The 17,662-nt window shown below is 42.9% G+C and overlaps 1 protein-coding gene across 5 annotated transcripts in view; it reads right to left on the bottom strand.

Moving 5' to 3' along the window:
* Nucleotides 1-17,662, bottom strand: part of HIGD1C (HIG1 hypoxia inducible domain family member 1C) — a 91,391-nt gene that overhangs the window by 3,106 nt on the left and 70,623 nt on the right. For all 5 annotated transcript variants that reach the window (XM_056562650.1, XM_056562648.1, XM_056562647.1 and 2 more), the window contains one exon: nt 5,075-5,209. In XM_056562650.1, coding sequence (XP_056418625.1) covers nt 5,075-5,209 — 135 coding nt within the window. The remainder of the gene's footprint in view (nt 1-5,074; nt 5,210-17,662) is intronic.

Raw genomic sequence — 17,662 nt, 5'->3', positions numbered from 1 at the left:
GAATTATTTCTCTCAGCCTTTTTTTTATTTATTTATTTATAAAAAGTGGACTGGAGCTTTGTCCCCTCCTTATAAATTTCACCATCCAAATAATAGATACTCTGGAGATTGGTCTTTGAATCAATGTCATGAATTCATTGAATTTACATTAATGTTTCTACATATCTATCCAGTTCATCACGTGACCCCCTCCCATAGCAAACACGTCATCCACATATCTAACCCACGTGGAGACGTGTCTACTATATGGGAGAGAGTGGACGAACAGCTCTTCAAATTTAGTCATGAAAATATTGTCGAAGGAAGGGGCCACTTGGGACCCCATCAAAATGCCTCGTAATTGTAGGAAAAAATCTTCACCAAAGCGAAAATAATTTTTTGTTAGTATAATCTCCAGAAGATCCATTAGAAATTGGATTTTATAATTGTCCAAGCAAGCATCCCTGGACAATTCCTCTCTTATTGCCATTAATCCTTCGTTGGTCAGGATATTAGTACATAAGCTCTTGATATCAAGCGTACATAACCAAGTATTTTCCAAATTCTCTATGCGATCAAGAAAATCATTCGTATCACACAGACAATTCTCAAGTCTCTGCACGATCTTTTGTAAAAAAAAAACCTATCCACGTATACCGCTAGGGGATAGAGTATGGAGTCCACCCCGGAGACTATTGTTTATCCCAACTGTTGCCCCGCCTTTGTCGGCCTTCTTTATTATCACCCTATCCTCCTTCACCAAGTCTTTAAGGGCTCTTTTTTCCAATACCGTTAAATTAGAAGGAGATCTGAAACTACAATTATCCCATTTTTCACATACTTCAGTAATTACCGCTTTTTTTTAAAGCTATACAACAACTGACAATTCACATTAGGGTCAAATTGACTGCGTTTTTTCAATGAGGGTGGAATTTCATTAAAATGTATCAACATTTCTATTCCCTCCTGTTCTATTTAGATCATAGAATTTTTTTTTTTATCTTAGACTCCTTCAGAACTTAAAAAAATTCTACCTTAAAGTCAAACTTCTTAAGTTCAAATGTGGGTACAAAACAAGTCATATACTTACTCAAATGCCCTTGTGGCAGGGTGTACATGCGCCAAACGATGCGATGTGTAATTTCCGGATTACTGAACATCGTTGTGTAATCCGGAATGCACTTGCGAAAAAAACAATAGATGAAAATAACAAATATGGTGAAACGGGGGTTGCCAGACATTTTGTCGAACAGAACCATAGAATAAGTGAATTAAGGTGGATGATAATAGAAGAAATACAAAGTAGTACGGAAGATGATGTAAAGAAAAGATTATTGCAACGTGAAGTATATTGGCTCGAGACACTGAATATGAATCATGCAATTTTGGAGCTTACCTGTGAGAAGAAGTCATCTTGGATGCTGTTCTTAGTTCCATTTTTATGTATGTGATTTTAAACATGGTTATTTTTGCTCTTAGAGATAAGTTCTCGCAAGAGTAGCATACCTATTTAATGTGGTGATGGGAGCATGTTAGGGATACTTGAAAAAGGAGGCGTGGTCTCCGAAACATCGTAAAGTGTCGACGCAAGCTCCAGTCTGTTCCCCCTTCGTGAGAGGAAGGTCGTCCAGCTAAAGGGAGCCCGGACATGGGCTGAAAATCTCCTGCAGCTCGAAGAGTGTCTAGCGTGTCCGTAGAAGGTGCACCTTGGTGAATTATTATTTTTTGATATTTTGTAATGTCAACTTTTTGCAATATTTGCTAAAGACATTGTGAATTTATGAAAGATTTTCACTAAAGCAATTGAAAAAAGCAAGAAAGTGTGGTTTGGCGTTTAATTTTTAATGCTACGTCATAGCCGACACGCCTCCTCCCATTGACATAAATAGAGGGGGCATCCCTGATGCCGCAGCTGGCGGCCCGGAGATCGCAGGTGTACCCAGCGGAAGGACCGGCTTAAATTTGACTAGAGGATGTTTGCGGCGGAGTACCCCTTTAAGGGAGTGCTGAAAAATAATGTTGGCCACACAATATAATGACACTTTGGCGCCAATTTGGGCATTTCCACTTAGAGGTGTACTCACTTTTGTTGCCAAGGTTTAGACATTAATGGCTGTGTGATGCGAAATTTTGAGGGGACGTAACATTAAAGAGTTATACAGGCTCTGCACTCACTACTTTACATTGTAAGGGTGCATTCACACCACGTTTTGTACATACGGGTGCCGGATCCGGCAGGGGGCGGGGCAAACCGGGCCCTCCCGTACCCCAGCCGGATAACCCGTGACTCCATTTACTTTAATGATCCGACCGGAGTCAAACAGTAGTATACTACGGTTTTAGGTCCGGTCCAAAACCGCATACGGGTCAAAACGGAGCCGACCGGAGTCACCGTTTGACTCCGGTCGGATCAATAAAGTAAATTAAGTCACGGGCTCATCCGGCTGGGGTACGGGAGCGCCCGGTTTGCCCCTTTCCCCGCCGGATCCGGCACCCGTATGTACAAAATGTGGTGTGAATGCAGCCTAACAGAGGGCCATTTGTTCAGTGTTTTCACATGAAAAAATTTAATATTTACAAAAATGTGAGGAGTGGACTGACTTATGGGAGATACTGTATATATAATGTGAGGAGTGGACTGACTTATGGGAGATACTGTATATATAATGTGAGGAGTGGACTGACTTATGTGAGATACTGTATATATAATGTGAGGAGTGGACTGACTTATGTGAGATACTGTATATATGATGTGAGGGGTGGACTGACTTATGGGAAATACTGTATATATAATGTGAGGAGTGGACTGACTTATGTGAGATACTGTATATATGTGAGGAGTGGACTGACTTATGTGAGATACTGTATATATAATGTGAGGGGTGGACTGACTTATGGGAGATACTGTATATATAATGTGAGGAGAGGACTGACTTATGTGAGATACTGTATATATGTGAGGAGTGGACTGACTTATGTGAGATACTGTATATATAATGTGAGGGGTGGACTGACTTATGGGAAATACTGTATATATAATGTGAGGAGTGGACTGACTTATGTGAGATACTGTATATATGTGAGGAGTGGACTGACTTATGTGAGATACTGTATATATAATGTGAGGAGAGGACTGACTTATATGAGATACTGTATATATAATGTGAGGAGAGGACTGACTTATGTTTATTTTATTTTATTTATTTATATAGTGTCTACAGATTCCGCAGCACTTAAAATTATGGGGTACAAACAAAGACAAGTATCAGACATAAAATTACACAATAACTATTCAAACAAGAGGTGTGGGGATATATTTAGGATATGTTGAGGCCAATGAGAGACTGTTATAGGCCTGTCTGAAGAGATGTGTTTTTAGGCCATGTTTGAAACTATGGATGTTGTTGTTGAGTTTGAGGGATTGAGGGATAGTATTCCAGAGAACCGTTGCAGCACGAGTGAAGTCTTGGAGACGGGAGTGAGAAGTTCGGATTATAGAAGATGTTAGTGTGAGATCATTAGCAGATCGGAGAGAACATGTAGGATGGTAGACAGAGATGAGAGAGGAGATGTAGGGAGGTGCAGCATTGTGGAGAGCTTTGTGTGTGAGACTGAGGATTTTGTACTGTATTCTGGACTGAATTGGTAACCAGTGTAGTGACTGGCACAGGGAGGAGGCGTCGGTGTAGCGGCTGGAGAGGAAGATGAGTCTGGCTGCGGCATTAAGGATGGACTGGAGAGGAGAGAGTTTGGAGAAAGGAAGGGCTATTAGTAAAGAGTTACAGATACTGTATATATAAGGTGAGGAGTGGACTGACTTATGTGAGATACTGTATATATGATGTGAGGGGTGGACTGACTTATGGGAGATACTGTATATATAATGTGAGGGGTGGACTGACTTATGTGATATACTGTATATATAATGTGAGGAGTGGACTGACTTATGTGAGATACTGTATATATAATGTGAGGAGTGGACTGACTTATGGGAGATACTGTATATATAATGTGAGGAGTGGACTGACTTATGTGAGATACTGTATATATAATGTGAGGAGTGGACTGACTTATGGGAGATACTGTATATATAATGTGAGGGGTGGACTCACTTATGGGAGATACTGTATATATAATGTGAGGAGTGGACTGACTTATGTGAGATACTGTATATATAATGTGAGGAGTGGACTGACATATGTGAGATACTGTATATATAATGTGAGGAGTGGACTGACTTATGGGAGATACTGTATATATAATGTGAGGAGTGGACTGACTTATGTGAGATACTGTATATATAATGTGAGGAGTGGACTGACTTATGGGAGATACTGTATATATAATGTGAGGGGTGGACTGACTTATGGGAGATACTGTATATATAATGTGAGGAGTGGACTGACATATGTGAGATACTGTATATATAATGTGAGGAGTGGACTGACTTATGGGAGATACTGTATATATAATGTGAGGAGTGGACTGACTTATGTGAGATACTGTATATATAATGTGAGGAGTGGACTGACTTATGGGAGATACTGTATATATAATGTGAGGAGTGGACTGACTTATGTGAGATACTGTATATATAATGTGAGGAGTGGACTGACTTATGTGAGATAATGTATATATAATGTGAGGAGTGGACTGACTTATGTGAGATACTGTATATATAATGTGAGGAGTGGACTGACTTATGTGAGATACTGTATATATAATGTGAGGGGTGGACTGACTTATGTGAGATACTGTATATAATTAAAGGGGTTTACTTGGGTTATATGTCTGTTTTGTGGGTAAAGGGACGAGAGTCTGATCACTGGTGGTCTGACTGCTGGGACCACCACTGATAATGAGAACGTATCGTTTATTTGACAGTAATAAGAGTGCAAAATGCTGTAATATTTTATCAGATCCTTCACGGATCCTGAAAAAAATTAAAAACCATGATGCCGGTGAAAACATAGCTATATTTATTCTCTTATTATGGGTATTTCCATTTCATAAAATGATGGCAAATTTTATTGGTGGTGTGCATATTATTGGTGGTTTGAAAATATAGGCAAAGTTAAGGCTAACTTATGCTTACCAAAAGTCATAGCACCAACAACAAAGCCTTGGGCACCCACTCTCATGTGAATGAGATGTACTGACATCTTCTGGTCCCCCCTGCTACGGATTCTGTAAAGACCATAAGCCACCACTGCCATGAAGCCAGCCATCCCTGCAAGGGAAGGGGGGAAAAAAATTATGTTATTTGGGTGTATTAAACCAGTGCACATATCCACATAAAGGTTCTTGTTGTTATTTTTCATTGTTGTGGCCAACAAGATGCCCTTCTTTGTCTTAAAGTGCAAATACAAACATACAGACTGCGCTCTCTAGTAAGAATAAAGTAAATTGTTTCTGTCACTTGTTTGACATGGTCAGTCAGGGTCTTGGTGCAAAGTTCCCCATCAATCACTACAGAGAGCCAGAAGCAGCAACAACCTAGTGCTTTACTCCCCAATCGATCTAACTTGTTGCAGAAGATGGACTCCATAGATTTACAATAGAACCAGTCTCCTGCAACAAGTCAGATCGAGGGGTGCCAGTAAATGAAGTGCACAACTGCATGCTTCTGCCAGCTCTATCTAGCAATTGACACCCCATCCGATCAAATTTCGGACATGTCTGTGTGACCTCAAAAAGTTATAAGTAGGGATGCACTGAAATTTCGGCCACCGAAAATTATCGGCCGAAATGGCCCTTTCACACTTTTCGGCTAAGGGACTTTCCTGCTGATAATTTCGGTGGGCAAGGCTTAAAGTAGGGGCATGGCTTGATATTTGGCGTGTTCGCCTCCTAGTGTAGGACAAGCTGGCGAGTATACAGGCAGAGGGCAGCAGTTCTTCAGGTTTAACAGCTGTAGATACACTGTTTGGAAAACACTGCCTTACGTGCTCCTATTTTTTTCTGCTTCCAACACATCATCTACTACTTAAAAGACGCTTTATTGAAGGCAACAGCATTAGACTTGTCAGTAAAAGCAGAAAAAGGAAGAGACTACTGTGGTACTCAGCAGAAGTGGCCAATATTATAAAAACAAAAAGCTAGCATTTAGTAATTATAAAACAACCCAGAGCAATGAAGATAGGGAAATCTACAAGACCAGGCAGAAAGAGGCCAAGCAAGTTATAAGAACTTCTAAAGCACAGGCAGAAGAAAAACTAGCTCAGTCTGTGAAAAAAGGGGATAAGACATTCTTCAGATATATAAATGAAAAAAGGAAATTAAAACAAGGAATAACTAAATTAAAAACAAAGGAAGGAATGTAGAAGAGAATAAAGGGCTAGCGGACTGCCTTAATGAATACTTCTGTTCAGTTTTTACAGATATAAAAAAAGGAAAAGGACCTCAATTAGGGTGGAAGACTAATGAATCGTTTGATGTATCGTCTTTACAGAGGAAGAGGTTCTACCTTTGCTGTCTAAATGAAGACAAATAAGTCACAGGGGCCTGATGGATACACCCACAATTATTAGAAGAGCCTAGTGGTGAGCTAGCAAAACCGTTAACAGATTTATTTAACCTTTTGATCAAAATGGATACTAACAACCTGTTCGTTTTTGAATTTATGCTGAGAAGCAATTAGATCAAATCACAATATATAGATGTGCGACCAGGTCTGTTTTTTTTCTACCTGAATTCACATTGTGTTTTCTATCCCCTCCCTTTTTTTTGTTTTAACATGTGTCTACACTCTGCCCCACCCCCTCAGCCCAACCCTATATAAGTAGTAGTTAGCTACACAAGGGCCTTTTCTTTCCTAGCAGCCTCCCAGTCGGACTGGGAGAGCATAGTAAGTGAGCTTTTACACCCTGTTCACACTGGTGTGGTGCTGTGAGGCGTCCGTTGCTGCCGTGGCACCGTGTCTGTGGGGAGGTGCGACCCATGGACTGGTTTGAGTGGCGTTGGGGCCGTTCTGCCAGTGGGTCGTTCCCCCAGTGGGCACTGGTGACGCGGCGGTGGAGGTCGCAGCCCAGTGCTACACCATTTTATGCTAGGGACGTTAGGGACTCACTCAAATTAGGTGGCCTTGACGTGGCGAGTGGGCTTGTACCTTTTGATCAAAATGTATACTAACAACCTGTTAGTTTTTTAATTGTTGCTGAGAAGCAATTTGATCAAAACACAATATGTAGATGTGCGACCATGTCTGTTTTTTCTACCTGAATTCAGATTTATTTAACCAGTCACTGGTAACAGGAGTCTTCCCGGAAGATTGGAAATTAGCAAATGTTGTGCCCATTCACAAGAAAGGTGGTAGGGAGGAATCAAGCAACTATAGGCCAGTAAGTCTGACATCAATAGTGGGAAAATTAATGGAACATCTACTAAAGGATAGGATTGTGGAACATCTAAAATCCCATGGTTTGCAAGATGAAAAACAACATAGGTTTACTTCAGGGAGATCATGTCAAACAAATCTTATTGATTTTTTTTTGACTTGGTGACTAAAATAATAGATGGCGGAGGGGCAGTAGACAAGGCATATCTAGATTTTAGTAAGGCTTTTAACACTGTCAACACAGTAAAGGAGGAGAGCATATTTAAAAGAAGAAAAACTACCACAAGAGGACATAGTTTTAAATTGGGGGGGGCAAAGGTTTATGCAGTAATATCAGGAAGTATAACTTTACTGAGAGAGTAGTGGATACATGGAATAGCCTTCCTGCCAAAGTAGTAGATGCAAATACAGTGAAGGAGTTTAAACATGCATGGGATAGGCATAAGGCTATCCTTCATATGAGATAGGGCCAGGGACTATTGATAGGATTCAGATTATTGGGCAGACTAGATGGGCCAAATGGTTCTTATCTGCCGACACATTCTAGGTTTCTATTTGAAAGCATGGACTATTCACTTGTTGACTAATACTGTACATCCTACCCTTCACAGGCGCCATTGTTATTCACTTTACCAGTCAGTGGTATTATTCTCATGGCTGATCAGTGACTATATAAACTGTAAAACCTATGTGTTATCATAAAACGTTTTTTTTTTTTTTTTACTCTGGCAGTTCCAGTACTTTGCATCTGACATCTAGAGTCTAGCATATGGTATTTTTCATCACAGAGTGGATTCATGATATTTTTATTAACACCTATCGGGCAGATAACCAGACTATTTTAGTGCATTTAATCCAACTACCCTGACACCACTTCATACATTATATCTGTATAACCATGTCCTTACTTAATTTCTACTCTGTCACCTTACATGACCTTCTAATACTATGTCCAAAAGCAGTACCTCTGGCTTTGGTTCAGAAAGAGTAACACATGTTGCATATAATAAGTAAAATAATAGACATGGTTTAAATGATGGTTAAAAGAGAAGGTTAATGTCCTCCAGCAAGGTCCTTTGTGTAGATCAGGGGTCTCAAATTTAAATAATCTGGGGGCCGCTGGAGGTAGAGGCTGGGCAACATCAAGTATTCCTAATAAAAAAAAATAAGGTCCTAGGCTGTGTCAAGGAATGCTGGGAATTTCAGTTACTAACTACAGTGCCCAGCATGCTCTGATACAGCCAATGGCTCTGCAGGTGACCCAAATTTACAACTGCCAGCAGGTTGCACCAAAACCCATCCTGTACTACTATATAGTGCAACATGCTGGAAGTTGTAGTTTTGGTCAGCTGCAGAACCATAGGCTGTATCAGGGCATGGTTGGAGTTGCAGTTACTAACTACAAAGCCCAGGTTCCCCCAATAAACCCTATGGCTCAGGAGCTGACCCAAACTTATAACTCATGTTGTACCATAACCAATAATCTTACATGAAACATTGGCAAAAAGGCTTGGCATCCCCTTAGCACCGCGTGGGAGCCTGAAATGGTGCAGAGAGACGTGAACTCCGCTGCACTCCTATCCGGTGGGGCCTCGTGATGTCACCAACGTCTTCCTTCCTGGTAACAGATGTGCCAGCATGCACGTCTGTTACCAGATGCCCCTGCGCTGTTAAAGGGCCCTGAGTAACTTATGAGCCGGGGTTGGCAGTGTCTGAGTGCTAAGTGCCTGACCTGTTAGTCCGCCTCTGACGCGGCCCGCATTAACACTAAACTTTGCTGTCAAGAAGGGGGCTGTGGGCCGCAAGTTTTAAGTATCCAATCAGTTTAATTCTGAAAAACTGTGTAAAAATAGATACATTTATTTAAAGTAAATATAAATGTAGACAATGACTGTTCGCTACAGGGCTCTTGCAGATGCTCTGAATTTTAGGATATAGTATTAAAACAGTACAGTATTGATAAGGTCAAATATTTACATATATCGTTTAGAAGCACTAAATAGGCCAATAGGCCAGGAGCTTATTTGGTAAGACAAGTTAAAAAAAGAGGAAAGACAAAATAGAATCCCTTATATAACATTACCTTTGAGTATAAGAGTCTATGATCCGAAAGGGGTGCAGATGCCTTTACTAGCTACTATGAAAGGTTGTATAACTTAAAGGAAGTTTCAAACACTATACAGCCATCTACAAAGATGATAAATGAATTTCTATTGCAAATAGCTCTACCAACCCTATCGGATTCTCAGTGCTCAATTTTGAGTGCACCGATTTCTAGAGAAAATAGTGAAACAGGTTCGCTTGTTAAAATTCGCTAAGTCACCGGGTCCAGAAGGTTTGATAAGCGAATTTTATAAAACAAATATAGACAAACTGTTCCCGTACCTCACCAATTTATTTAATTAAATCTTTAAAAACAGGTTCTGTAATGGGGGAAATGTTGGAAGCAGCAGAAAATCTTGTTGCCTAAGAAGGGTAAAGACTTGTCATCCCCTATCAATTACAGGCCAATTTCCTTATTAAATGAGGATATTAAACTATACGCCAAATTATTATTAGCAGCCAGAATAAGTAACGTACTTTCTAAGTTGATTAATATTGGCCAGGTAGGAATTATGAAATTACATCAATCATCAGACGGGACTAGGCAGCTTTTGAACCTTAAAAAGATAGAGTGAGGCGCGGTCAGATGCCTTCTCTCCTGCTAGGTCTGGATGCAGAGTAGGCATTCAACCGGGTCCACTGGGGGTATCTTAAGTCAGTGCTGGGGAAAGCCGGTAATCACTCACCGGTAATTCTGTTTCCCCAAGCCATGACAGTACCACCTGAGAGAGGGACTCCACCCCTAGGGGCAGGAAACCTGAGGATTAAAAGAAGAACCCTCCTCCTCAGCCTCAGTGAGTGTCAGAGACCAGAAGAGCCTTCTTAATAAACATTCACAATAAAATATCAATTAAACACCAAAAGCAGTGAACACCCACCAAGTGCAAGAAAACACCAATAATATAGGGTGAGAATGTATTGCTGGGTGGTATGACCAAAATAGTGTATCACGGTATTTTTCAAACTTATGGCGGTTCCACGTTTTTTTCACTCATTTCCCACTTACCACCATACTTCCACCCCCCCCCCGAATGAATTATCAGCCGCAGTGCGCTGGGGAACTAATCATATATGACCCGCGGGCACTGTCCCGCTTCCCCCAGTACCACGAGACTACAGGGATTGTAGCCTGGGCGAGCCCTCAGCATATCTATCCCAACGCCTGAGACAGGGATTCCTGACTCAGACAGGCTTCCAAGGACAGGAAAGACACGGAGGCAGAGGAGGATGGTTCTTAATTTTATCCTCAGGTTTCCTGTCCCTAGGGGCAGAGTCCTCTCAGGTGGTGATGTCATGGCGACTGGGAAATTTGGTTTTCCCCCTAGGTTGATAACAGCAATCATGGCCCTATATTCGGTACTAAGTGCATGGGTATGTGCGGAGGGTGCAATATCAAGAAGGTTTTGCATCTCTAATGGTACGAGACAGGGGTGCCCTTTGTCTCCACTATTATTCGCTCTTGCGATAGAGACGTTGGCTCAGCAAGTTCGGAATTCGGTGGGGATACGGGGCATCCCTGTTGGTCAAAGTGACCATCGCATAAGTTTATTTGCAGAAGATATTCTTATCTCATGTACAGATCCAATTAGATGCTTACTATCAGCAATGGATCTGTTGTAACGCTTTAGTGCAGTAAGTCATTATACATCAAACACATCTAAATCTGTTGTTCTCCTGCTAAATACAAATGAAGAAACCAAAACACAGGTAGAAATAAAATATCCCTTTATATGGGCAAAAAGAGTCTATAACTAATTTGGGTATCAAACTGGCTTTGTTCTCATCCTACTCTCTTCGAGCAAATATAGACACATTAAAACACCAGTTGAACACTGATATTACAGCTTATTCTAAGCTTCTGATTTCCTGGCTGGGGAGGATAGCGGTAACTAAAATGGTGTTGCTACCTAAAATTCTGTAAATTTTTCGTAATTTATCCAATTAAGATAGCAAGGCAGGTAATTAAAATAATTCAACAAATTATTGAACTATACATCTGGCAAAATAAGAAACCTCGAACTGCAGCTAAAATATATCGCCTGATCAAAGAAGGAGGGTTAGGATGCCCAGAAATGTGGTTATATGCATTGAAACACCAAGTTCTCAGACCCTTATAATGATGTTCCTATGGCACTAATTCAACACCTATTGCAGCTACTGATTTATCCTGTTGGGTTAGCAGAGGTATTAGAACTCTTGGGGATATCAGTAAAGAAGGTTGTTTACTGCCATTCAAACAGATTTCTAAATGTTTTAATATCATCTAAAGACTTTTTTAAATACCTTCAAGTGCGTCACTGTGTGGCCTCTTTCCAGTGGGGAAAAGACCTAGGAAGAAAGGGATAAGGGGCGAAGTCTCATGAGCATACAAAGCCTTGCTACGATTAGCTTCTTTGACAAAAATGGCCTGTCAGGTGAAATGGGAGAAATATCTGGGCTCCCCTATTTCTGATGAATCATGGGACAAAATATTTTCTATTCCATCCAAAGTTTTTCACTGTGCGCCTCACTAAGAATCATCACGTAAATTGTTGTACCGATGGTACATCACCCCGGTTATGATGGCAAAGTTTAACACTAGAAACTCCCCACTATGTTGGCGTTGCAATACAGCAAATGGCTCATTAAGACATATATGGTGGGATTGTATAGAGATACAGAAATCATAGAGAAAGATTTACCCACTATTGAATGTACTGTTGGGGGAAGATGTTAATATTAAATGGGGCCCAGGAATGGCACTAGGGCTGGAATCAACTTCTTTAAAAAAAAAAATCTATAATATATATATTATAATTTTCCACACACTAGCTGTAACAAGGAATGCGATTGAGAGTTTCTACTATTTGGGGAATACTGGCTTTTCTAACATCTTGCAAACAAACAAGTATTATGGAAAGTTTATGGTTGGAAAGGCTAAAATATAGCAAAACCAAAAAGGTAAGCGTTATAAAACTTGGGAATACTTTGGGAATCAATTGTGTAAGGTAGAAGAAATTTTCTTGCAACACAGATAGAGTAGGTAGGAGGGGGGAAAAGGGAGAAGCGGTCCAAATGTTAGGGGATGAATGTATTGAGGGTGTAAGGGAGAGTGAAAGAGTTTTCTTTTCTGTTTTTGTAGAGGTTTTTTTTTCCCCCCCAATAATGTAAGTGATATATGTTTTGTGTATTAATTGGTAAAAATAAAAATAAAAAAAGCACTAAATAGAAAGTGGATATTAGAAAAAAATAGAAATACAGAGATAATTTATGGAGATAAATATAATAAAACATTTATAATAAAATTGTCAGCATTAAGGGAAAAGAAAAAGCCTTGGGATTACAGTGATCTAATACCTATTGATCTCCTGCACAGAGGAGAGAAAGAGATATTTCACATATATAAATAAGTTCACTCATCAGTACTGTATAAATTAATAGAAATTCCAAAAACGGCACATGCCGGACACCCTATGTATAATTTATACCATACAGAAACAAGCTAAAAGTAGTCTTCATAGAAGACATAACAGTACCAATAAGTGATCTTATTTATATTATATATTTTTGAAAATACACTTGCTATTTAGTGCTTCTTAAATCGATATATGTAAATCTTTTACCCTATCAATACCGTACTCTGTTTTAATACTATATCCTAACATTGAGAGCATCTGCAAGGGCCCTGCAGCTAACTCTTACTGGCTACATTTGTATTCATAATTGTTACTTTAAATAAATGTTTCTATTTTTACCCAATATTACAGAACAAAACTGGTTGGATACTTATTGCATAAACTACATTCACTCTTTGCATAAATCTACACAAAAGGACCTTGCTGGAGGACAGTAACCTTCTATTTTACACAATGCATATAGTTGACCAATAAAAAGATTTTATAATGGATGATTTGGTCCTTTGAGCTTCTTAAAAGGGACTATCCTACAAAATTGGGAAAAAAAAAAAAAGAGCTATACCAGCTCCCCCCCAACATAATGGCCGGAGCACGGATGCAAGTGGTGGATGGCACACCAATGCGATGCAGAAGAAGGAGAAAATCCAGCTCAAGGATGCTTCAAATCACAGCTTTATTTCAGGCCAATACACAGACAGGTAGACAATGACGCTTTTCAAGCGCAGGTGCGCTCTTAGTCATATACTGATTACACAGATACCCAGGTTTATATAGGGGAAACAATTCACTCGGGTCACGCCTTGTGGGCCGGAGGAACCGTTAACCCCTCACATGTACATGTTTCACAATAAAACTTCCAAGTTTATTCAAATCCTCTTAAAAAAAAAAAAAGTTTAAGTAATAAACATACAAGATATAAAAAGTATATGTAAAACAACAAAAACATGAGGTTGATATACGGCAAAGAACCAGTGGTCTGAACTTAGACAGATCAAAAATGTAAGATCACATCTTGGCATCTGTTCAGACCAGATGGGACTCGTGGTTAACGTTAGAATCCAAAATATTTCTCTGTTCAACAGCTTCTGCCTGTGGTCACCTCCTCTTAGGGGAGGACTGACTGTCTTGATTTCAGAAAAGGTTAAAGATGAAAAGGAACCATTGTGAACTTCAGAACAGTGTCTAGCTACAGCAGAAATTTTTTTTGAGGCAAAGTGCTTCCGTATTCTTACTTACCAATTTTTGCATGCCTGTATCATCTCACGCACCGTCAAATTCTTAATGACGTGCGGTGGGTGACACGAGCGGGCACACAGAATTGCATTATACTACACTACTCTTGCTTCCTATACATTCCCAGTTAAAGGTGACAACAGAGTTTGTGATGTGCGACCGTAAAAGATTGCAGGGGTTGGTATTAAAAGAGACAAAATCTGGTACCGATGCTACACTGGAACCCCATATAAATATATGAGGTCGTCTATGTAGAGCCTGTACCAGATCAAACCATCAGCAAAAAAAATATTGGGGGAAAACAAATAATGGAACTCCCACAAGTGTGAAGCCTAATTAGGCTGTATTTGTGGGAGGGGCGTGAGGTATATAACGCACCACGCCCCGCATCCAGGTGCGTATGTTGCGTTTGGCGGTTGTACTTGTGCACCGCTGTGAGCTCCCACGTCTTCCAAGCTGAAGCTGTTTTCTACCATCTCGGAGAAGAAGCGCCATCTCGGTAGGGTAAGCCGCCGCAAGGCATGCGTTATGGGGTTTTCAAATGTCTGCACTATGAGGTCTCACGTTTCCCCGGGCTCCGGTGGCCGGCCCACGTGTCACGTTAGCGAATGTTTCCCCATTCCAGGGCAGCAGGGAGGGAACAGGGGAGGGATCCCGCACTATTCAGTGCAGGGAGCCGGTACTCACGTGGGGATCCGGGCGGGTACCGGAGCGTCTGTCTCGTTTTGCTGGTTGTCTGGCGGGGATCTCGGGGGGGGGGGGGGGGTTGGGGGTCAGCGGCACCATCCACACGCACCTCTCGGCACCCGGGCGGTGCGGACGGGGAGTCTCGTCATTCCTGTCGGTCTAGTGTCCGGCGGGGGTGTCGGGGTGCTCCGTTTGCATCTCCCTCGCCGGGCTGGGGCGAACCCCAGCAAGCCGGGAATTCCGCCCACCTGTTTCTCCTCACAACTGGAGGGGGGCGTAGTTTGTCGGCCGAGTGCCGTGCGGGGCCGGCGTCGATTCCATGGGGGCTCACATGGAGCGGCGCCGTCCACGTACGGCTACGATCGGCAGTTGGTTGGACGGAGAATCGCGGTATCCCTGTCGGTCTGGCGTGTTGCCAGGTCCGGCGGGGATACCGGCAGGGGCTAATTTCCGCGTTTTCCTTTGCTGGGCCCGGGGAGTCAGCGTCCCCCATGCCGGCCGGGGGGGGGGGGGGGGGGGTCGGGGGATCCCCGGCAGGCACCTGAGTGGGTGGGGCCAGCACCGTACCACAGGGGGGCTACAGGTCCAACTCTAGTTATTCGGGGCATTTTCGCTCCACCCGGAGGGAGGGGGGGGGGGGTCCGGTGGGGCATCAGCGGCGGGGCCATTCACCCGCCCGCCGCGGGTGTCCCGCAGGGCGCCGGCAGGTCTGGGGGGGGGCAGCGGTCAGGGACGGTCCAAGGCAACAAGCGTTGTTGCCGGTGGCCGGTACGGCAGTCAACCATTTCCCCAGCATGTCAGCTTACACAACCACTCTCAGAGTCAGATGCGCGCAAGCTCCCGATTCACAACTGGGTCACGAGTCATGCTACCAGAATCACTATAGGTTCCCCAAAACAATCAGGCACTCGTATCATATTGTCACAACCACAATGTGTAGATATGACACAAGTAAATGATGATGATGATGATAAGTATGATTGGATACATCCCATTCACAGGCACGTTGTTAGAATCTAATGCAGTTGTTTTAAATTTGTTTGTCACACAGCACGGGTTGTTAGTTTCAAGCAAGTTACAGCACGGTCCGTGTCCTTGCCGTGGACAGTTGTCATCAGGTCAGATCAGGTGGGTTGAATACCACAGATAGGTAACAGGTCATCGGTAGTCATGAGGCTTAGGTTGCCAGGCTCGTTGTCACAAATCACACTGCCACATGTGTCACAATGATCAAGGATAGGCAGTAGTTGTTACCGATATCCTGGCTCGCCTTCCAGGGGAGATTACTGTAGATTTATTGTTACTGACACGTCTTCAGAGCAATCAATAAATCTTACATCGGACTACTGATACATCCTGACTCATCTTCAGGAGCAACCGCCTCAATACTGTTACTGACACGCCTTCGGAGCAGTATGAGTTCCGTCACAATCACGGTTATCGTCACGCTCAACATCTCGGCCCACAGCACACAAGCTCTCACATAGGCAGTCGGTCTTACCATTGACTCTGACACGTCTTCAGAGCCAGGGGCCTCTGCACAGGACCGCCGCCAGGTTCTGGGTCACGTCGTTTTGTTACACATAGACCGTGGTTTTACCGCTATACCTGACACGTTCTTCAGGGGAAGCCACGGTTGCTATTGTTACCGACACGTTTTCGGAGCAATAGTCTTGTTACATGTTGCATCCTAATCCTTGTGACATGCGCACCGGCCCATAAACACACGGAGGCACAGGCCTCAACACCGTCACATAACCACACTCGGCTATGGCACCATACAACAATACCTGCACGCTTCCCCCTTCTTAAGAGCCATCAGGCTCAATTCACAGTTGTCTCTACGGGGCACCTGCCGTTCTAGCAAGTTTCCATGTTTTGGGGGTCAGGTTAAAATTACATGTCTTCTGTTGTCTTAGGTTTCGGTCATTGGACGTTTATTGGTTGTATCAGCTAGGGAGTGGCAGGTCAGTATTGTTATCAAAGGTGGCAGGGGCATCAGTAGGGTCGTTGTTTTCTCACAGTGTTCGCTTCTTTCTCCCCGGCACCCACTTGGACCGGACAGGTCAGAGTGTGGCAATATGTCTCACGGATCAGATATCGAAGATCCTTTATCGGTGCCAGATACCCCTGCCAGAAGCTCCGAACGCGGAGTCACGTCCTCCAAGTACCGCTCATGGACTATACCGAAATTGATGGAGGAACTCCGTAGGAGGAACGTTCCTTTTCCGGCATCAGCCCGCAAATCTGAACTATTCAAGTTATTGATTGCTGACCCAGGGGCAGGGAGTAGTGGGGAAACAGGCCCAGGGCAGTCTTCATCAGCTACCCTTGACGAACTGCATACCATAATGACCTCCGTGATGTCATCAATTGCAGCGTTCAACTCCAGACTGGATTCACTGGAGCAGGGCAGTACCCGGGATCCGGCGATCCCCGACAGGGGGGCTACCCTTTCAACCCCACAAGCCACAGTGTCAGGTACGCACGAGGGAGCCCCCAAAATTGCCCCGGCTCATTTCGTGCCTGCCTCTATCCGCAAGGACATATTAGAGGGGAAAGACATAAACTTAGCATCATTGCTTATCACGTCTCAAGACCTCACGGAGACAAAGACAGTCGCCTGCGGTGAGCTGTCAGTAGTACTAAAGAGCAAGGATGCCAGGCTAAGTCGCAAATTGACTTTCCAAGAATTCGTCCTGGCATTCAGTATGTACAGGGACATAATATGCTCGGCAAAGCCAGAACGTAGGGAGGAGCTGGATCTATACCTCTATCAAATCACGGAATTTTCATATAAGTACGGGGGAAGTCATTTCTACGACTACCACCGATCATTCTCCGCCAAGGCGGCAGCAGCGCACAGCCAATTCGGTTACATGACCGACTGGAGCCTGGTGGACACAGTGCTGTTCTGCAAGCACTTCGC

The sequence above is a fragment of the Hyla sarda genome, chromosome 2 (genome assembly GCF_029499605.1).
Source record: "Hyla sarda isolate aHylSar1 chromosome 2, aHylSar1.hap1, whole genome shotgun sequence".
Taxonomy (NCBI): Eukaryota; Metazoa; Chordata; class Amphibia; order Anura; family Hylidae; genus Hyla; species Hyla sarda.
The sequence above is the reverse complement of the archived record's forward strand: the minus strand, read 5'-3'. Positions and strand labels throughout refer to the sequence as shown.